The sequence below is a fragment of the Asterias rubens genome, chromosome 22 (assembly GCF_902459465.1).
Source record: "Asterias rubens chromosome 22, eAstRub1.3, whole genome shotgun sequence".
In the NCBI taxonomy this organism is placed as follows: Eukaryota; Metazoa; Echinodermata; class Asteroidea; order Forcipulatida; family Asteriidae; genus Asterias; species Asterias rubens.
In genome coordinates, this window is record NC_047083.1 from 7121041 (window position 1) to 7144994 (window position 23954).

The window sequence follows — 23954 nt, forward strand, 5'->3', positions numbered from 1 at the left end:
AATATTCACGTTTTGTGCCTAATCACATATGTTTGATGTCCCTTCAGGGCCACCATAGTTGTTGGTGCACCCCAATAGGAAGTAAACAGAGCGTCGGTACTATTTAGTTTTTGTTGGCCCACGATATTCTATTTTCGACCATTTTAGAGCCCAAGAAAATGGATACGGTGTAAAACTGCTTAAATTGTGACCCCGGGGTTGTTGACGTCAGACTTGAGGTATTTAGGATGACATAGTGCCCTGAAATAGATGGTCCTATTTGCAGAGAGGTGTAGGGACATTTTTAAAGATTGACGCTTGGACTTTTGGAAAATTACCCTGGTTTAGGGGTGTTTTTATTTGGAGGGTGAATTAGAGTTCGAGAGTCAATTAATAATTTCCCCTGTACTGTAAAAAGCTGTGAGACTATTAAGTATTTTTCGTGTATTGTTGAATTTCAGCATCGTGCACCTTGTGCAATGGGATTTTATTTAGTGGCCCATCATACATTCTAGCTGTAGTGTGTTTATTAGCAAAATACAGAGGTTGTCGTTCAATGTTTGGTCCTGTAGTGTTGGTCCTTTGTCAGTTTATCTTTTATTTATTTGTCATTTGTCTTTATAAAAAGGAAAATGAGTCAAACTTCGGGTCTGGTAAAATCCCCGTTTCCGGATCAATCATGGTATCTTCCCGACATGTTGGGAAGATCGCGACGGTGCCAGCTGCTGGACCAAATGGCTGAAATTTGTGCCTTCATTTCCAACAACAAACAAGGGTCCCCGAAATTTGTAAAGGTCGAAATAGTACCAACACACTTTAAAAATGTGGTGCCAGACAAAACGTAAGCGTGAAATGGACCGGATGACTTCAATTGGGACTTTTAGTTTTAAAAATGCTCGACTCCAACCCCCCCCCCCCCCCCCCCCCGCTCTGAGGGTTTTCAAACTTCCACTGAAAAGATAAAACTCATAGTAGACATGACTGTTTGTTTATAAAAAGTAAAACTTATTATACTACATAAAAATGCACACAAATCGGAGACTTCAGAGTGTCGTTCAATCAGGGTTCATTTCGTAGCACTGGAACGACTTGAAGCAAGTCTAAAGTAATAAATCCCGACATTGCATGCGAAGGGAATTACCCGGTTGTGCAATGCATTGTCTGGCCTTAATGTAAAAAGTAGTTCCCTTATAGGCCTAATCCCTGGAAGGTAAATTAGAATTTAATTCATAAAAACGTTTCTCATGCTTACGTGTAAATAACGTTATTTCAGTCGTTTATTCGTTAAGCCAATCAAGCATTGTTATTGAGATCTGCTCTTTCAGAGAAGTACCCCTGATCTGCGCGGAAGCTTATTGTGGTAAACAGTCCGGAGCAGATGTATACCCAAATACATCTAGACATTGACATCACATGTACAAGTTCAGATGGACCTGATAAGACGTCTAGAACAGTTCAAGTTGACCATGGATTGACAAATAAGGTAAGGCTTGAGAACTTCACCATTGTCTTCCACCCTATAATTTAAAGGAACCCGTTGCTTTGGATCGGATGAGTCGGTGTTTGAAAAAGCGTTTGAAACCGTTATTTTGAAATACATAATGGTTAGAAAGCTATTTTAAAAGTAGAATATAATGATCCACACATCACTCGAAATTGCACGTTTTTTTAATTCGGGACTTAACACGTGGCCGGCCATTTTATTGAGTCAACATTTTGACTCACAAAATGGCCGACCATGTTTCTTCGTGAAGTATAAGGAAAACCATGCAATTTCGAGGCATGTGTGTGTGGATCATTATACTCTACTTTTAAATTATCTATCTAGTAACCATGTGCATTTCATTACACGGTTTCAAACGCTTTTCAAAGACCAACTTGACCGATCCAAGGCAGTGTGGTCCTTTTATCTTGATGTGTTTTGACGTGTCAAAATATTAGTTTGGGTTTAGTTGTTGGAACGTAAGAATGTAGGAACGATGGTGTCGGGACATAAGGGGTGTCGGAACATTTGGGGTTTCTGAACTTAGGGTTGTTGGAACATAATATAGGGGTGTAACACAATGTGAGAGGCGATTGATGTACTATGTTGCATTTAATAACAATTAGTCACGAAAATGAAATAACGAAAGAAATAACCCTTGTTGCACAATGTGTGTGTATGCTTCCAGATGTCCGAGAAAGGATTCAAGCCTATGGCTTTCTCAGACTCAAATATTATTTAAGTGAGAAATAAAACCTCACTCAAAAACTACGTTACTTCAGAGAGAGTTGTTTCTCACAATGTCACCAACAGCTCTCTGCTGCGATTACCAACTCAATTTCTACGGTAATTACCAAACGTGTCCAGTGCCTGTGTTTTAGTCTTCACTGGTCTTATATACCAACATACAGGAGCATTTCTAGGCCATCAAAAAAGCTAAAGGGGTTTCTGCTGCCCCCTCCCCCCCCCCCTTCACGACAATGGCTTAGCCCCTAGACACCACCAGGGGCCCTTAGGTGGGCTCCTTCATGGACACTACCACTGTAAGTGCTAAGACTCGGGGGCTACGGGGCTACCTTGCCCATCCGTCCCGTTCCTTGGAACCGCCCCTGTTTATAGGGGGCTGATAGAGGTAGAGGGCAGGGTTTTCTGATCAGTACACTGACATTGACCTTGACAGTGTCAACCAGATAGGCCTACATTCAAAACAAACACTGTTTACTAGTCTGCTTTACAAGTCCTTGTTTCACAATAAATATAGAACAAAATCAAACATTAGAAAGAATGCAGACCGTGATTTTGTCAATGTGCACAGCAAACGTTAATTATTATTGCGTGCTGAGGGATATTGCGTGCTGTAGAACAATTTCATTTCATAAGATGGCTGATGTTTGATTTTGCTTGTCTCTCATTATTTCAACATTTATATGAGCCTTGTTCAATATTTTCTGATTTTCAGTCAGATTTCGTTTGAATTTTAGCTTTTGAGCTATGACTTCCACCGTCAGTTCTTTTCACGCAATTAATAATGACTTTTGCCATTCCGTTTTTATTTCCTTTGAAGTGTATTGTTTGTTTTGTTGTTGTTGATGCTTAAATCAAGTAATTAAGTATTACGATTTTGTTTTCTTTCAAAAATTTTTAATCACCAGTTCGTTTGTGTGCTTTTCTGTATGTCTCATGATTGTAATGTTTCAGATTTGTTTAGCCTCGACGACACTTCATCCACCAATAGTTGTTCTTATTTTGAAAGTAATGACTTTAATAATTGGATGGATATAATTGAGTGATTGAGAGGAATTGCGTGCGCGGGGGATTCCCCCTCAGCACGCAATAACTCTGATCAAAGGAAGACAGACAATGGCTTTACATTCAATGAGGCTATATTTTTAAAAGGCCGTTTTTTCCAGTAATTGCAGTTTTTCAAGGTTCCTTTTGTTTTCAACAAATAAAACAACAAATAAAATACGTTATCACTCGAGAGCGATCAGGTTAAGGAATACAATACAGTAATCAAGATGAGTAATGATGCCACATAGGGAGCCAATTTAGAAGAGAGCTTGTATGCATGGTCCCTAAAGACATGCATTTGCGTTGAAACACATCTATAACTACACTTTGGGTTTATGAAGAGCTTCTGCATTGAAACACATCTATAACTACACTTTGGGTTTATTAAGAGCATCTGCATTGAGACACATCTATAACTACACTTTGGGTTTATTAAGAGCATCTGCATTGAGACACATCTATAACTACACTTTGGGTTTATTAAGAGCATCTGCATTGAGACACATCTATAACTACACTTTGGGTTTATTAAGAGCATCTGCATTGAGACACATCTATAACTACACTTTGGGTTTATTAAGAGCATCTGCATTGAGACACATCTATAACTACACTTTGGGTTTATTAAGAGCTTGTATGCATGGTCCCTTAAAGACATGCATCTGCATTGAGACACATCTATAACTACACTTTGGGTTTATTAAGAGCTTGTATGCATGGTCCCTTAAAGACATGCATTTGCATTGAGACACATCTATAACTACACTTTGGGTTTATTAAGAGCTTGTATGCATGGTCCCTTAAAGACATGCATCTGCATTGAGACACATCTATAACTACACTTTGGTTATTATGACAGGAAATGGCGTTCGACAGATCAGCAACACTTCATAAAGACTAACCGAGTATGGCTGACTCAAGTGATGGTAAGTACCGTGCCCGGCCGTGTGTTTTTTCCCCAAACGTTCTTTCCATCGATCAGATTACGTCATCATTATTTATTTTTTTGAAATTGGCCTGCTCGTTCACCAAATCATAGCAATGTCGTTTGGGGAAAAATATTCGCTGCCCGGCCTGCTTATTAAATCGTGCAATATAAGGACACGTTCACACAATTCAAGGTCATGAACTCCAGTATAGGTCTGGAAGCCTACAGTTTCAATATCCTATATTCCACTACACATTTAACGCCCGTTAACAACTGCGTGTTGTTTGTTATTGCAGATGATGATTTTGGGCAGAAATTGCCGCCTCTTCATATTTACCTGAAGCGAGTTCTTGACAAGTATCCAGAAGGAGGACAGATACTTAAGGTAGGCTACATTCCATGTCCCTATTATTTTAATAAATAATATTATGTGTTTGGGTTTTTTGTGACGTTTTTTTTTTTTTTTTTCATGCGCAAAATTTTACGGACGTAGCGTTTTTAGTCAAAATGGCTACAATACAATTTTTACTTGCAATTTGACTCCAAAGAGCGAGCTTGGCAGATAGAAATACGACTCAGATCCGAACTGACGGACCGTCCATAGAAGGAGTGGCTGAACCACCCTATCCACAAAAACTCGCATGCAATTACCCTGTATAACGTTTTATATAACACCCAAGCAGATCCTTGCCATTTGATTGGAGGACTGTCCGTCACGTGATAGCAAATAAAAGTACCATTGCACGCTGAGTCACTCACCGTGCTTTTTCGTTCCATCCGAAAAGTACCATTGCACGCTGCCAGCGTGCAATGGTACTTTTCGGATGGAACGAAAAAGCTGAGTAAAAACATCACTGCGTGCGCGTTGTCTTCGGTAACGCAGCAAGGCATAATTAGTAAAATTACTAGCATTCGTCTTCTACAATTAAAAATTGGAGGCCTACGCTTTGTTTGTTTTGAAAGTTGTATCTTTCAATCAAAATGACAAAGATCTACTTGGATGTTATATAAAACAAATAATGAATGTTTTTCATTCGTGCAATGGTGCGAATATGTTCAGTCGTTGAAAGCTGGAATGTTCCATTCAACTCGGCTCCGCCTCTTTGAATAGAACATTCCATCTTTCAACTCATGAACATATTTGCACCATTGCACTCATAAACATTCATTATGTGTACACTATTGAACACCACACATAAAACAGCCGTTTGGTTGTGTCGTAAACCGTCTACAATAGAAATACTTCACAACAAAAATGGTGGCTTTTTAACCGAGCAGACGACCAATAATCTTGACGGTTAAGCTTTGGAGTTGATTTATGAATTAGAGAGGTTCATATGATTTAATTTTAATAATGAAATTCTCATCAAGTTTTTGCTCCACATATTGTATTTTAATGCAACATAAAACGTAGTGACACTTGCGATTTTTGCAGGTCGAACATTTCTACGCGGCAGGCAAATTCTGACAAGCCAATTTTTCGCAGGGCTCTGTAGCCAGAGTGCGGCAGTCGTTAGCTTCGTAGCTGCGCTGCGCTTTGTATCACGTAATGTACTCGAATGTACTTGAATGATCGATTGGTTCGGTTGAACGGTTAAAGATCGTGCCCTTTGTTTGGTCATTCTGGTCAGAAACTAATTAATTTGCAACTATGACAATTAGTTTAGATGGATGGAGGCACCTTTATGGAAAATACAACAAGAAAATAAACCAAGTAATTAAATGCGACGGTAATCTGTGTATAGAAAAACTCTGGCAGATAAAGGTGGGTGCACCTACTTCATGGAACCTGCTGTTGAGTTACTGTTTCAAACAATCATGGCAATCAGTATTAAAACAGGTTTACAAAATGCATGCATAATTTGCCTGATGTTGTTGTCAATGAATTTTGTTACAAATGATTGAACAACCCGAAACAGTATTCAGAGACTCACTTATATAGTTCACATTTTGAACCAAAGGTTTGCTTCAAAATACAAATAACTAGTTTCCTGGTAGATGAAGTTTCATCACGCTTGAGCTAAACAGTCATTCATTTGTATGTGTTTTTATTTCATTAAAGTCACCTGGAAGTGGTATTTTTTTTCAAAATAAAGCTTTTGTCACTAATATATGTGTTTTGATGAGTGGAATGTGAATAAACAGTTAACTAAGATTTTAAAAAATCAGTTCTTATGTTATTTACAAATTTAAGAGTAGACCCCGAACCGAGAGGGCGCTGTTCGTGACGTCAATCGAGGCAGACTTTGCCTGTAATGCGTAGAGTAAACACAATTGCAAAGTACATGTACGGACCAAGTCTTGAGTTTGTACGTTTAAAAAAAAAAAATACATTGTTTTTTTCCGGCAATGCCGACCAGGTGTATTGCTGCTGAATGCAGAAAAACACTTTTTGAAATGTACCAACTCACGACTTGAACGTACATGTACTTTGCACGTGTGTTTACTATACGCATTGCAGGCAAAGTCTGCCTCGATTGACGTCACAAAAGGGGTAGACGGAGTCAGCCCCCAAACAACTTTATATATTTTTTAAACATATAAATCGTGACAAACAATTACTAAAAAATTGTTTTATTGTTCGTAAGCATATACTCTTATGTTTGAAAGAAACAAAATTCTATTTCCAGGTGACTTTAAGGGTGATATGTGAAGGATTCCTGCTCCATGGTTGAGCTATTTTTTTTAAGCCAGACCAAACAGTTGAATGAGCCTGTTTCTCATCTGATCATGCAGTCACAACACATGAATGAGGGTTGAACATACAAATTGTTTATATCAACAAGCTCAAAAGTGCTATTCAGGTACTTCCTGTTTGCTTTATTGTTGGCTTTACTGGTTTACCTCAATCTGTGATGAAACTTTCTTTTCATTGCAGGAGCTTGTGCAGAATGCCGATGATGCTGAGGCAACCAAGGTGATCTTCTTGTTTGATAAGTCACAACACTCCAAGGATCAACTCTGGACAAGTGAGCTTGGTCAGTTCCAAGGTCCAGCCCTGTATGCTTACAACGATGCTGTCTTTAAACCGCCAGACTGGTATAACATCCAACATCCTGAACAGAGTGGAAAGGTCGATGAACTCACAAAGGTTGGGAGGTTTGGTCTGGGTTTCATCTCTGTCTATCACTTGACAGGTCAGTTAGTGTTGACTTTATATTCTTACTACTGTTTGACTCTTTTACTGGATACTATTCTAAATTTGCATCGGGATAAAGAATTTTCATTCAATCTATAGATTATTATATTTTCTTTTTGTTTTTTAAGGGTGGAAACAAATAGGAATCTGTTTCCACCTTTTAACACTGCTAGTATAGAGTGGTTCGAGGTGTGTTCTTTCCATGCCGTTTGCTAAAAGAGAAAAACAGCATTCTGTTCCAATGGTGATAAATTTTTGTCCAATTACGTTAAAAATGTGGAGACTTGTTTGTTGATGCACATTGAACAAACCCAATATTAAGGCCAAAACAAATGAAAACATTACCACCAGAGGTTGCAAATGAGTCCCCGCAGGCACTGTAACATAGTTGAGCCATCGACGAGTCAGTGATCTTGGTGTACAGTTTACAAAAAGGCCCCTACTTGTGACTCAATTCCCCCCCCCCCAAAAAAAAAAAAAAAAAAACAACAACTAATAGCTTATAATTGGCATCCATAATGATTTTACATAATGCATTTTAGATTGCCAAAATTTGGCACGCCTACTCAAGACTTATTTTTGTAAATTATATCAAACAATGGATTTGATAAAGGGAATCAATGTGTGGTAAAGAGGTTTTCAACTAGTGGTTTAATCCCAACGAGGCCTGGTTCTTGATAATTTACCGAAACGAAGTCGAGGTAAATTTTTAAAGAACCAGGCCTCGGCGGGTTTAAACCATTAAGTTGAAAACCGATTCAACACATTTTGATTCCCATTCATATTTACCTTTTCGGTCAAAAACATTATCACTTGTTGGTCAAAAAGTAAAATAAATGCAAAATTATATTTGTTCAATGATTTCTTTCAACACAACACCCCTCCAGCTATGAAATGGTAGAGTCCTCCGCTGCCCTCGTGTAAACAACTCCTTATAAGGGAATGCTGGGGGGTTTATGCACACCCACGTGACGCGCTCTCCACCAATAGGAGTAGAGAAACTGTCTGGGGTATTTATGAATAATAGTTTAACAAACATCCAATTGGTTTGAAACTATATGCTCCATCCGTGAAATCAAAAAACAACAATCTTGTTATATGTTTTACAAATTTGCAACGGGATAAAGAATAATCATTTTGGTTTTACCCAAAAAGGCCTACACCGATGTGTGTTAGCACTGTATACTCTGTACTTTCCCTTGCTCTGTGAAATAAATCACAGGTGTATTATAATTGGGTTATAGTTTAATAGCTTCAAACACAATTTAACGAAGACACCACCAAATGTAACCATGCCAGTTTGTTGACTCATTTTGGACATTCAATAAAAGGGCTATGGCATCAAGCTGTACAGCTCGATTGGCCGAAGTCTCACTGACTGCTACTCTCAATTTAAAACAAAAATTGTTTTTCTGTTATAGTTTGATCATGCTGCTTATTTCTTATATTTTTTTCCCCTTATTTACTGTTTTTCAGACCTTCCATGCATCCTGAGTGGGAAGACGATTGGTTTCTTGGATCCAAGAGAAAAACACTTCAACTACAATCCTCACACCAACACCAAGTACAAGGGGAGACGAGGTAAGAAATGGAAACTTAATGCAGAGCTACTGTCGAAATTCCGAGGACAGTTTTCTCCCTTTCTTGTTGACTTATTCCGTTGTGCTGAATCCAGTTTTGTGAATGGTCATTTTGAAGGAACTATTTTCCGGTTTCCACTTCGTACAGAGGCTTCAGAAATCAGTAAAAATGTGTACACAGATGACCATCGAGTGCTTGACCTCTTCAGGTCTTTTGAAACAGATTCTGAGCTGTCTCTACTTTTCCTAAAGCATGTCCAATCTATTGAAGTTTATGAAAGGGGTCATATTCATGAGCAGCCACGACAAATCTTCAAAGTACATGTTACTCCTGGCGATCGTCCACTCTTGACAATTCAAAGACGAGACTTTTTGACACGAGTTCCAGAGATGCGAGACTTTCATACGGTGACATGTATGAATATAGAAAAGCAGACCGGTGCCGGCTCTTGCATCAGCAGGTTCATTACAGTGAATGCCATAAAGACAGAAAGTACCTCCCCTCAACTTCAACAACTCATCAGTGACACTGATCTGAAGTTAGTACCCTGGATGGGTGTAGCCATTCAGGTCGGCATGTGTCAGGATTCAGTAGGTGTCAGTAGGAGTGATGGTCGAGTGTTCTGTTTCCTGCCACTACCTAGTAGTGAGCAAACTGGTTTACCTGTTCACGTTCATGGCTATTTTGGCCTTGGTGACAACCGTCGAGGCATCAAATGGCCAGATCGAGAGTCTCGACATGACAAGAATGCCATATGGAACAAGCTTTTGGCAACTGAAGTATTTCCTGATGTCTACAGAAAAGTGGTTCTTGCTTCAATAGAGAAAAGCAAAGAGGCAACTGATCCAGTCAAACCCGATGATGTCTATAGAGCCTGGCCACGTAAACAGAGCATCAACGAGGAGTGGTCGACAGGTGTCAAAACATTCCTGCAGATGCTTAGGAATGATGCAATCTTCTACACTGATCACAATGGTGGCTGTTGGATGAAGGCAAACGAGGTATACGTGGACACCCAAAAGAACCCTCTGCTTACTAAGATACTAAAGCATAAGGGACTTCCAGTCGCACATCTTCCCAGCCATGTTACTGCATCTCTTCGCTGGGCAGGTGTCCAGTACCAAGAGATAACACCCTCGGTTATTCGTTCATGGATCCGGAATGATCCTCTCCAATACCTATCACGAGCTGAGAAGCTTCAACTTGTAGACTATGTTACGAGTGACACACAATCTGATCTGACCAATCTCTATCTACTGCCATTACAGGATGGTACATTTACTTTGTTCTCGCAAAGATCACCCACAGTGTACATTGCCAGCAGTAAGAATCCGAGAGATCTCATTCCAAATGCAGAGGCAAAGTTTGCTGCAAGTGACATGCCAGTAGTGTTGAAATCTCACCAAGTATTATCCTACACTCAGCTGAAGAACCTTGAGGTCGATGATATACTACCACTACTTCACCAAATACTTCCAAGTACCTGGACTAGAGGGACAGATGTAAAGGTCAAGTGGACTCCAGGATGCAACAATCATCCCTCCACTCAATGGTTGACTGAGATGTGGAACTGGCTGACAAAGAATCAAATCCCTCTTGAGAAATTCAGAAGTATTCCACTCATTCCAATGATGAATAACGGGTTCCTTGCAAAGATGCAGGAAAATCGCATCATATTTCGCAAGCAAATGTCAAGGTATTTAAATGCTTGTTTGACTGAGGGCATTTGTCTGTTTCTTGAAAACGTTGGGGCAATTGTTTTATGTGATGATCTTCCGTCTTACATAACCAGCCACAGGAAATTGGACAGGTTCATCCAAGCTCCGGATCCTGAGGGAGTGCTGAACATATTGATTGCACACAGACAAAAAGTCAACATGGAGAGATGTGTAACAGAGATGAAAGCAAGAAGTAAAAATGAGCTGAGAGGTTTATTTTGCCAACTGCGAAAAGTTAGTAAAGAACAGAAAGAAGTTCTAAAACTCCTGCCTTTGTTTCTGTCAAATGATCAAAGTTTTCTATCAGCAAAGCAAGGTGTGAGTGCAGTTCCAAGCAGTTTCTTTGGCAGCCCAGTCAAACGTCTGAAGAAGTGCCGAATCATCGTGGATAGCTCTGAAGACAATTTAGTATCTCTGATTGGTATTCACAAGGAGGCAGCTTTTGAGTTTCTGCACAACAATATCCTTCCTTCTGTGGCCGAAAGATTCTACACTGTCGACGAATCCATGACAATTATGTCTTGGGTGTTAGCAAACCAAGAATATGATGGTTTAGTTCAGCACTTGAAGTTCATACCCACTGCAGATGACAAGCTGGCAAGTCCCTCTGAGCTATTTGAACCAAGTGATCATCTTTTATTGCTGCTTGGATCTGCAAATGTGTTTCCAGTCAAGGAATATTCAAAGGGTAAACTTCTCAATCACCTGAAACGGGTCGGTCTGAAGAATGATTCTTATGTCACGTCTAGTGATGTGCTAAATGTGGCAACCGAGGTGTCAAGAGGTGGAGAAAAGAGACAGGCAGACGTTGAGAGAGCTCACGTGCTCCTTATCTACATCAATCGCTTCCCTCATCTGTTAACTCAGAATGTTTCCAGTAACAGGATAACTAAGCCATTGTACAAGTTCCTTGAAGATTTGAATTGGGTTCCATGCGAGGGTTCATCTCTATCTCAGTACCCTGTCTCAGCTGGCTGGTATGGTAAGAACAACACACTGTACTCCCCACGTCAAGTTGGGTTAATTGAGTCAGCCATGTTGCAAGGTTCTGTGGTGCCTCTCATCAGGATGCAAGGTATTCGACAAGAGCTACTGAATGTCTTCAACTGGAGTGCACAGCTTGATCCAAGAAACTACCAGAAGGTTGAAAATGTTGTGCACCAATTGAAGAATGTTGTGAGCAACTTTGTATATCCAGCCGGGATACCTACCGTCTCCAATGCAGTACATGAGATATACGGGTTCCTTAGCAGAGCCTCAGACCAGCATCTGAATCACCTGTTCCCAACCATTATCACTTCAGAACCTTGGGTTTGGCATGGCGCAGGGTTTACAACCCCTGACAAAATGGCAATAACTGTTGGGACACTTCGTATTGATCTGAAGCCATACCTCTTCACTGTACCAGACAGTATCAAACCACATGATAATCTCCTTACTCGATTGGGAGTTCGACAAACCTTCCAGGAAAGTGCACTCAGTGTTGTTCTGTCACATATTCAGATGAAACACAAAGGGGAGCATGTCTGTAATGAAACAAGCATTAACAGTGATGTAGAACTGGTGCACAGTATCTTGAGATACATTACGAACTTAGCCGATTTTGATTCCAAGACTTCAGACCTGCTAGTTCCGTGCAGGAATTTAGGAACAAGTGGCAGTTGTCTCTATATGCTGGAAGCATCCAAGTGTCTATACGTAGATGAGGAGAGACTAATGAAACAAATTTTTGATGAAAATGTCCTAGCAGAATATGACAGACGTGTTATCCATAAGTCGATATCCAATGACTTGGCTCAAAGTTTGGGCGTTCAGCCATTAAGTCACATCTTAGCTCCATCTGAGGCTATAGATTATGGATATGATTTGGCAGGTCCTCACGAGACTCCAATAAATGCTATCAAGCGAAATCTTGATATGTACAAGAAAGGTGTGGACATCTTCAAGGAGTTGATCCAGAATGCTGATGATGCAGGAGCCACTGAAGTCAAATTCCTCATTGATTGGCGCAGAAATGAAGAAACCGCAAGTGATCTTCTGAGTAGTGGAATGAAAGCATGTCATGGGCCGTCGATCTGGGCTTATAATAACGCAAGATTCTCAAAGAAGGACATCACAAATATCTGTAGTATAGCAGCACAGAGCAAGAAACACAAGCTTGATAAAGTTGGGAGGTTTGGATTGGGCTTCACTTCAGTTTATCATCTCACAGATGTCCCTAGTATAGTCAGCGGACCCTATGTGTTGATTTGTGATCCTAGAACCACACATCTTGGAACTCGTATACAGCCTGGGCAGCCTGGTATTAAACTAGATTTGACTAATTCACGTCATCACCTTACACTCAAATCATATCCAAACCAGTTTCAACCTTACAATGGAATCTTTGGCTGCAACCTTGCTACATCTACTGATGATGGATTCGACCACACCTTGATCAGACTACCACTACGTACACCCGAAGAAGCCAATGAACAGCTGAACCAACTAGATGATGGTGTCTTTGATTCAACAGAGGCAGTCAAACCACTGATAGAATCTTTGAAGAAGGCTTCCTCAACTCTGTTACTTTTCACTCAAAACGTTGTCCATGTTAGTGTTCATGAGCTTGATTCTAAGAACCCATGTGAAATGAAAACAGTGATGTCTGTTACACTGGAGAGGATTCAACAGATGCCTCGATCAATATCAGGTCAAGGAGAAGACATGAAAACACAACGCAATCTCCTTGGGGCAACAGCAGCATGCAAGGAGGACTCCAGTTTACCTGTCCCAGAGACAACAATGATTGTGAAGGTTACACATGAGACATATGCATCGAACAAAACCAAGAAGAAATGTTCTCAATTTGTCGTCAGTTCATGCATGGTGCAGGGTGAAATCTTAGACTTAGCAGAAACAAATGATGGTTGCAGAGCAGGAGTTCTCCCTTGTGGTGGTGTCGCAGCTGAACTAGTCGCCGGTGTACAAGGACTTACAGTCAAACCTGTAGATGGTAAAGCTTTCAGCTACCTGCCACTTGAAGTCTCAACAGGTCTTCCCTTTCATGTCAATGGCAATTTCCTGCTGCAGCCCAATCGTCGCCAGCTCTGGAGTAAGCCATCATCTTCAGAAGGTGAATTCGAAGCACGTTGGAACATTTGTTTAATAAAGTCAGTCTTATCCCGCGCACTTTTCAATCTTCTCCAAGATCTTCAAACTTTGCAGAGCCAGAATGTCGTTGATGCACGAGATTTTCAGAGTTTGTGGCCAAGACAGTCGCAATGCTCAAGTGATTTTCGCTCATTTGTTGATACATTTTATCACACACTGGGCAGGGATATAGATGCACCTGCTGTGATATTCAATGGAAGTCAGTGGGTAGCAGTGCAAGACTGCTTTTTCACTGAATGGAGCCAATCTGATTCAGAAGATCTGAAATCCAGCGTTATAACACTCTTACGTCAGAAGCTACACGCAAAAAGCTGGGTCGAGTTGAATTCAGATGTGGTTTCTAGTATTGCTAACGTGGGAGCAAACATCCCCTTTGACAGCAACACCTTCAATGTCAGTCGGTTTCTCCAAGAAGTTTTCTTTAAAATGTTGGAGGAAGGAGCTGTTGAATCTAGTCACAGAGACAACATCATTCTGCATCTATTAGATCTTCGGCTGGGTGAAAGAAAGTTGACTGACTATGATGACTCTCTTAAGAACACCGACTGTATTCCATTTTCTCCAGACGAGGACGATCTTGCATCTCCTGATAGGTTAGTCCATCCATTTACACTCATTGGATCTCTGTACAGTGAAAACGACATTCTATGTTTTCCTCATGGAGAAGAATACCGCCGGGAGGTCCGCCTTCTCTCCTTGAAAGATCTAGGTATGGCTTGTGATGATCTACCCTGGGATGATGTGTGTGAAAGAGCAGAATCAATCTCTATGAACGAGGGGTATGACCAGAAGATTAAAAACATTCTGAGGTTGATTGGTGAGAAGTTGGGGAGACAAGATACACCCACAGCTGAACAGAAGAAACGAATCCAGAATGCAAAGTATCTTCCTGTGTTATCAAAGCCTAATGATTACCCTTCTGTGTGGTGTAAGAGTGCCTTGAAGTTAATGTCAGCAGCTTCTCTGTATGAGTCCAGACACATCCTCCTAATTGGCTCTGTTCAACCTTTACTAGATGAGGGTAGACTTGGATCTGAAGCCTTGAATCAAAATGTGAAAGCCTTCCTTGGGTTTGTTGAAAATGAAGTCAAAGTCGTGGACGTCATTAAACAGCTCGAAATTCTGATCAAAGAAACGAAGAAATCCACACAACAGACATATTCTATGGCTCAAACAATATATTCATTTCTCCAAGATGCATTTTGCAGAGATGATGATACAGACCAGAACATTGACAGGCTTTGTTCTCTGCGATTTATTCTGTGTGAAGGTGAATTCAGAGCTTGCAAGAAGTTTGCATTTAGGTACAATGGCAAAAGTGCACCCTATCTGTTTGAAGTTCCTACTGATTTACGTCGGTTTGAGACGCTGTTGAGACGTTGTGGTGTGAAACAACATTTTGAGATCGGAGATTATCTTCAAGTATTACATCTTTTGAAGACGGAATTCGGAGACATGGCTCTGACAGACGTAGCTGTCAGAACGGCAGAGGCGATGACCTCAGAAGTTGTTACAATATGTCGCAGTCACCAGGCAGATGATATGCAGCACCTAGACATAGATGTGAACGAAGAAATGTTTGTTTTAGATGACCAATGCATTTTGCAGAAGCCAAGTGATCTTACTTACCATGATTTGTGGTGGGCAAGGAAATCTGACAATGAAGTTTACACTCATGATTCCCTATCACAGAAGGCCGCAGAAACTATCGGTATCAAAACAACCAGACAGAAAAAACTTGAAAGATGCTCTACCTCCAGTGGATTCGAATCCGAGTTTGGACAAATGGAAAACCTGACAGACCGCCTAAGTAACATCCTGAGATCCTATCCACATGTTTCTGATGTTTTGAAGGAGCTGTTACAAAATGCTGATGACGCTGGAGCTACGGAAATACACTTTGTGTATGACCCTCGCCAGCACAAGTCTGACAAAGTCATATCCAACGACTGGGCTGGTGTCCAAAACCTTCCTGCGTTGTGTGTGTACAATGATAAATCCTTCACTGAAGCAGATATCAAGGGAATTCAGAAAGTAGGGGTTGGTGGTAAGAGAGAGGATATTTCAACTACTGGACGATTTGGAATTGGCTTCAATGCTGTCTACCATCTTACTGATTGTCCAAGTTTCCTGAGTAACAAGGACACTCTGTGTGTGTTTGATCCTCTTCTGAAGTATACAGAAAGAGCTGATGAAACCTGCCCCGGTAGAAGGTATAACACCAACGAAGATTTCAGACAGAACTTCCCTGACATGTTGTCTGGATATCTCGAAGAGGAATTCAAAGATCTTGAAGGAACGATGTTTCGCTTCCCACTCAGAGCAAAGCCTTCTGAGATATCTGAAGAATGCTTCAGCCCCGTCAAGGTAGAAAGGTTACTGGATGAATTTCAGATTGTCTCGGAAGAAGCTCTGCTATTCCTTAACAACCTCAAGAAGATCACGATCTCACGTGTCAATAGTGAAACCAACAGACTGGAAGTGAAGTATTCCACCATGGCAACATTTTCGGATGTGGACAGGAAAAAACGTGCCAAAACTATCTGAACATGTCAAGCTGTTCAAAAACAATCCGCATGAAATCATTCCATCCATGTGTCAAGTCTACAGCCTTGTCATTCAAGACTCTTCGGAGGGAAAGGAAAAGTGGATGGTGTCACAAATGCTTGGATTTGAAGGAGTCGCAGGTATCAAGGGGTCAGAAGATCGTCTTCCCAGAGGAGGAGTAGCAGCTCTCTTAAGTGGTAAAAGAGTTGAGAGTGTCCAACATAGACAGCACAGAGCATACTGTGTTCTTCCTTTACCCATCCACACTGAACTACCTGTGCATGTAAATGGCATGTTTGAGCTGGATTCTTCAAGGAGAAATCTTTCTAAAGGTGATGATTACGCAATGGAGGAACAGAAAGCAGAGGATGATGATCGACTCATTCACAAATGGAATCGTAAGCTGATTAAAGGTGTCATTGCTCCGGCTTATGCTAAACTGTTGGTGGAAGCAGGCAAGAAAATTCCTCTTAAGGATAAGGGGACATCAACAGTCCAAAACCTTATTTCGTTTTATGACGATCTTTTTCCAAAGAATTTAAACAACTTAAAAAACGAATGGCATTTAGTTGCCAAGGCCACACTTCAGAACATCAGTCAGAATAACTTGGAAGTGCTACCTGTTGTTTGTCAGAAGGGTAAGGGGACACAAGTAACCTGGCACCATGTTAACACAGCTACAAGCTTAGCATACTTTGACGACCTGAGCATGTATGACAAACCCCAAGTTGCATCGTCTGCTGAAGTAGAAACAAAAAAGACAACCTCAAGGTCCACCATCCTGAGAACGTTTTTACTAAAAGTAGGCTTCAAGTTGTTAGCAAGTTCGGTTGAACTGTGTGAAGCATTCCAATCTATTGATGTCCAAGCAGAGTTTGTGTCTCCCAAAGCAGTTGTGAAGCACCTTTTATGTAACCCTTTAATTGATCATTCTTCATCAGTCTCTTTGACTGAAACAGCTTTCCAAGACAGTCGCACTTTCTCCACGATGTTCAAGTACTGCCTGGAGGGTATCACACATTCAATTGATCTGAATGGTCTCCCGTTGCGTCTCACGAATGACAACAAGGTTGGTGTGTTTACTACACTAGATGGACTGTACGTAAGCTCGCATTGTAATGTGCTTCCCAACTTGAAACAGCTGTTTCTTCACAAGGAAACTTGTCCATTTATGTCTCAATTGGCTTTATCAGAACAAATCAGAAGACGAGGCTTACACCAGTGGGATTTTCAAGAAGTTCACCATCTCTGAACTTGCTGTGCACTTGAGAAGCTACCTGCCTGAAGATTGGCAAGGATGTACTCATCACGTAGAATGGGCACCCATTGAAAATGGACATCCGCCTGCATCATGGATTAGAAGCGTGTGGGAGTTCATCTGCAGTGAAACGGAGAAAAATGTGCAAACTTGTCTACAGCCCATCCAAGATTGGCCTTTATTCCCTACAACATCAGAGAAACTGGTATCACCTGCAATGTCTAAAACCGTCCTGTTCCTTCATGGTTTCTGTGACACACAATTCCGTGAGAAAGTCACCAAAGTACTGCAGAAGTTGGGTGTTCCAGAACTTGATGTGAAGCATATGCCAATGATATTATCAACTTTAACTGAGCTTTTGAAGAACTACTTAGCTCTGCCTGTTAAGCCAGATAGTGTTGTAGATGTCATCAAGTTCATGTTGGCCACAGATGGTGAGATTGGAAAGCTCCCACTCTTAGAAAGTTCAGATATTGATACGTTGCTCCAGTATCTTCAAGAGGGATGTGACTCCTTTTCTGAGGAGAACGTCCAAACCATCAAGATGTTGCCAATTTTCAAACTCCCTAATGGCAAGCTTACCAGTCTTCAGTCCTTCGAACACTGTCATACAATTGAAGGCTATAGTTTACTTGAGGCTGAAGCAGAAACGTGGATGGTCCACATGAATTGTGTGTTCTTGCATCCAAGTCGACATTTGAATTTGATTCATAGTAAACTTGGTATCTCCCCCATCACACACGCTGATGTTTACTTAAAGTTCATACTTCCAAGTTTCAACCAACTCACCATGGACTCCAAGGTCTTGCATCTAAAGAACATTGAACACAAAGTAATGCGCGGTAGCTTCTTCTGGTGAGCGAAAAGCCATCATAAAGACCCTTTCTCAAATCTCGTTCATTCCTGATAGAGAAGGTACATTAAGAACTGTGGAGTACTTTTTTGACCCAGATAATGCAATCTTCAAAGCTATGGTAGATCCAAATAAGTTCTTACCTGAAAAGATGAGACATCTGACGTTATTCCTATCTCGGCTTGGTCTTCATACTGAAGTCACTCAGGTGTTGTTTGTTGAGTTTGCCAGGACAATAGAATCAGACGCGAAAGCAGTCACCAACGGCACCAAACTGAAGGAGCTCTGTGAAGCCTCAAGGCTTCTTACGGCTGAACTACGCTGTAACAAGAGGCTAAATGATGCATCATTCCTTCGTGGAGTTTCAAAAATCAAGTTTATTCCTTCAGTTCCAATAAAGCAAGAATTGATCGACATTCATCCTGCTGTATCTGATGGTCAAGAGCTGCGTCCATTCCTTGCATATCGAGGATCAATGCCTGAAAGATATGTAGAACTTGTGTGGTCAGTTGCCAAGCTTCTACCGAGATGGTCCATACCATCAGACACACACATCGACGGAGGAGTCCTCATGCATGATTGTCTTGGCATTCAAAATAAAGTTGTTATCGAAAAAGCTCTGAGTCACACTCAACAAGTTTGCTGTCGTATGGTTGAAAAGAATGCTATCCACAAGGAAGACACGCTGCCACTTAAAGTGAGAGATACATTTAAGAAGGTCATGTCAATGATTTGCAAGTATCTTCAAGATAATATAACAGACCATGGAGAGGAACTACAGCGTCGTTTACACCACACTGCTCTCTGCTTGGTTGATAATGGAAAAGTCCTCATCAGAGCTGATCAAATGGTCTTTGATATGATGGACCAAGAAGAGGAGAGTCTTAGGCCATATTTGTACAAGGCACCGAGGGAGTTATCAGAATTTGATGCTCTTTATAAATTACTTGGAGCAGAAAGAAATTGTACTTTCGACCAGTTAGCTGGAGTTTTGTCGACCATCAAGACAGAATGCAAAGATGAAATCCTTGATCCAAATGAGATCAAGTCAGCTCTGGGTGCTGTGACAGCTCTTTTCACACTACTTGAAAATACCAAAGGGAAATGTAAGATAACAGTCACTGAGCTGTACCTTCCCAGTTCTAACAATCTTCTGAGGAAAGCCTCAAATCTGTATTATGCAGATCCACATCTGATGGATAAGATGAAGCTAGCGTCAACTGATAAAGAGTTTCTTATTCCACTTAAGCAATGCGGATTTGATGTCAATGATGAGGTGAGTCTGATTGAGCTTCTTCCTGAATCATTACGGCCGAAGAATCTGGGGAATGAGATGCATGAAAATGTATGTGAAGATAACGAAGACTGCCCTGCTGGACAAGATTGTCCATATCTAGAACATATCAAGAGGATGGTGAACTCAGTGGAGATGACACGAGTGCTGTTGAGACTTCTTCAGCATCAACTAGAAAAACCACCAGACGCAGATAAAACAAAAAGTGCTAAACTGCTTCAGAAGTTCAGTAACTTCTGCTGCAAGACTGAACTGAAACTTGGCTTGTATGACTCAAATGGGGCATTAATTACAAGTAGACCAAAGTCAGTACCAGCATATTTTAACAAAGACACTATGACAATATACTTGGAGCACGTGTGTCGTACTGCAAAGATTAGATGTCTAACCTTCAGTCTTATTGCACAGTACTGTGGTGCCGTGATGGGAGATTTGCTGGACTCTGAACACCTAGGTTTCCTACAAAATGCTCTTGACTGCGAAAATCCTGATGGGATGAATACAATCCTATCCACGGCCGACATTCCAGAGTATGACACCGGTGCACCAGGCTCACACACAAACAGGCAATACCGTTTGGGGGCTCTTATTCAAAAAGACATAAGACATCTTCTTGATCAAGATCCTTACAACCGGCTATATAAAGGCGAGATTGTGGGTTACGAGCGTTCATTTGAAGATGTACATCAAGCTCATGAAAACACTGCCTCGGGATCAGCAGGATCTTTTAGTCTGGAGTCAGACCACTCATCAGACGAAGATACAGAGATAGTCTTTGCCAAAATTGTCGAACAGATTGGCGAGAGTGATGCGTCTTCCAGATTGTCCAAACAATACAGAATTGACATCGGGCTCAAAGAACCCATCATTGTCAAAGTAACGTCACTCTATAAGTTTCTGCGACCTAAGGAAAAACCTGACCTGACTGTTGTTCCCTTCACTGGCGACCCAACAGCTGAAGTTCCATCGATGCCATCTGACGAGCCACTGCCAGATATTTTCGAAAACTACCGAGACAAAATTAGGGAGGAGATAAACGAAGCCTTCGAACTACCAGAAGAAGAGAGGAAAAGAGCCATTAGGCGTCTTTACCGTAAGTGGCATCCAGATAAGAACCCTGGCAGGGAAACACTTGCAAACGAAGCGTTTAAGTTCCTTAAAGCGGAAATTGAAAGACATGAAAATGGATCCAAATACCAAGAGAAATATTCCCAATGGGACAATGATGTCAGGAGGGACAGAGAAGACGCCAGCCACTATCAAAAGAAGTACCAAGATCATTTCCAGCGTAATAGAAGAAGAGAAAGAGAAGACTACTCAACTGGCTTCGTTCCACCATCCTTTAGCAAAGATACCCCTGACCCTCGCAGCGCAAGGTTGTGGTTCCGACAGGCTGAAGAGCACTTCCTCGCTGCGGAGTTGAATAGAAACTTGCCAACCCATGTACCGTGGATTGCCTTTCAGATCCATCAAGCAGCAGAAATGGCTCTCAAAGCAGCTCAGTTCAGTCTCGACGGTCGTCCTGATAAGAGCAGTAATGACTTGACATCTCTAGCACGGAAAGTCTGTCAACACCAAGATGTGACGTCAATGGAGGTGTTGACGGTAGTAGGTGAATTGATTCGTCTTGGTTGTGACTTCAGCAAACCCCGAAAACCTCAAACCCGAAGCTCAAGGACAAGTGGACAGGCTTATAAAGATTTCGAGGTCAGTAATGCCCTTAAGCTTTGTCGAGAGTTGCTCGTCCTCGTGAGGGATATCGTTGGGATAAAGGTATTTTGAAATTGCTTGTAAATGTATGTTTGAATTGATTCCCGATGTTAAACTAAATTTACTCAGATTCGATGTATAAAATATAAGTGATAAGTGGAATTTAAGTGATAGATGTTGACATTTTGTTGATATCGATGTCTTGTTTGACACTCCTACAATGACACAATACATAACCCTTAATGTAATTATCGCTGTGAGGTTGTTTGCCGGGCTAAGGGTAAGCCTACAATGACACAATACATAACCCTTAATGTAATTATCGCTGTGAGGTTGTTTGCCGGGCTAAGGGTAAGCCTACAATGACACAATACATAACCCTTAATGTAATTATCGCTGTGAGGTTGTTTGCCGGGCTAAGGGTAAGCCTACAATGACACAATACATAACCCTTAATGGAATTATCGCTGTGAGGTTGTTTGCCGGGCTAAGGGTAAGCCTACAATGACACAATACATAACCCTTAATGGAATTATCGCTGTGAGGTTGTTTGCCGGGGTAAGGGTAAGCCTACAATGACACAATACATAACCCTTAATGTAATTATCGCTGTGAGGTTGTTTGCCGGGCTAAGGGTAAGCCTACAATGACACAATACATAACCCTTAATGTAATTATCGCTGTGAGGTTGTTTGCCGGGCTAAGGGTAAGCCTACAGTGACACAATACATAACCCTTAATGTAATTATCGCTGTGAGGTTGTTTGCCGGGCTAAGGGTAAGCCTACAATGACACAATACATAACCCTTAATGGAATTATCGCTGTGAGGTTGTTTGCCGGGGTAAGGGTAAGCCTACAATGACACAATACATAACCCTTAATGTAATTATCGCTGTGAGGTTGTTTGCCGGGGTAAGGGTAAGCCTACAATGACACAATACATAACCCTTAATGTAATTATCGCTGTGAGGTTGTTTGCCGGGGTAAGGGTAAGCCTACAATGACACAATACATAACCCTTAATGTAATTATCGCTGTGAGGTTGTTTGCCGGGGTAAGGGTAAGCCTACAATGACACAATACATAACCCTTAATGTAATTATCGCTGTGAGGTTGTTTGCCGGGCTAAGGGTAAGCCTACAATGACACAATACATAACCCTTAATGTAATTATCGCTGTGAGGTTGTTTGCCGGGCTAAGGGTAAGCCTACAATGACACAATACATAACCCTTAATGTAATTATCGCTGTGAGGTTGTTTGCCGGGATAAGGGTAAGCCTACAATGACACAATACATAACCCTTAATGTAATTATCGCTGTGAGGTTGTTTGCCGGGCTAAGGGTAAGCCTACAGTGACACAATACATAACCCTTAATGTAATTATCGCTGTGAGGTTGTTTGCCGGGCTAAGGGTAAGCCTACAATGACACAATACATAACCCTTAATGGAATTATCGCTGTGAGGTTGTTTGCCGGGGTAAGGGTAAGCCTACAATGACACAATACATAACCCTTAATGTAATTATCGCTGTGAGGTTGTTTGCCGGGGTAAGGGTAAGCCTACAATGACACAATACATAACCCTTAATGTAATTATCGCTGTGAGGTTGTTTGCCGGGGTAAGGGTAAGCCTACAATGACACAATACATAACCCTTAATGTAATTATCGCTGTGAGGTTGTTTGCCGGGGTAAGGGTAAGCCTACAATGACACAATACATAACCCTTAATGTAATTATCGCTGTGAGGTTGTTTGCCGGGCTAAGGGTAAGCCTACAATGACACAATACATAACCCTTAATGTAATTATCGCTGTGAGGTTGTTTGCCGGGCTAAGGGTAAGCCTACAATGACACAATACATAACCCTTAATGTAATTATCGCTGTGAGGTTGTTTGCCGGGATAAGGGTAAGCCTACAATGACACAATACATAACCCTTAATGTAATTATCGCTGTGAGGTTGTTTGCCGGGCTAAGGGTAAGCCTACAATGACACAATACATAACCCTTAATGTAATTATCGCTGTGAGGTTGTTTGCCGGGGTAAGGGTAAGCCTACAATGACACAATACATAACCCTTAATGTAATTATCGCTGTGAGGTTGTTTGCCGGGCTAAGGGTAAGCCTACAATGACACAATACATAACCCTTAATGTAATTATCGCTGTGAGGTTGTTTGCCGGGCTAGGGGTAAGCCTGATATCAATTAATAGTATAGATACCAAACCTTTTATAACATAATTATATTGTAATGCAGTCGACGTGTTACGCCTTTTTGAGTTCGTTTTATTGAGAAAAAGCATATACTTCTCAGAAATAATTGAGTTTTATGTATGACTATTAGTTCACGATGAATTCGTGGACGGAAAAAAGCAAAATTATAAAGCGATTTCATTTCCGGGCAAATAATGTTGTACCTTATTCCGTACACTTTTCTTGAAATTAGTGTGACACTTTTATGGGTGTTGGTTCAATGAGAGTACATATGTTCTGCTGATCTCAATACACGGTTA

At 41.1% G+C, this 23954-nt stretch overlaps 1 protein-coding gene across 1 annotated transcript; it reads left to right on the forward strand.

Annotated features, from left to right (window-relative positions):
- The first annotated feature begins 1381 nt into the window (after positions 1-1381).
- Positions 1382-23726, forward strand: LOC117304978 (sacsin-like). The gene is given in 8 exon segments (XM_033789641.1): positions 1382-1462; positions 4113-4179; positions 4478-4566; positions 7060-7318; positions 8797-16304; positions 16306-17478; positions 17480-18421; positions 18423-23726. Coding segments are annotated over 7 exon segments (13074 nt in total). The 5' UTR covers positions 1382-1462; positions 4113-4160; the 3' UTR covers positions 21507-23726.
- Positions 23727-23954: the final 228 nt, after the last annotated feature.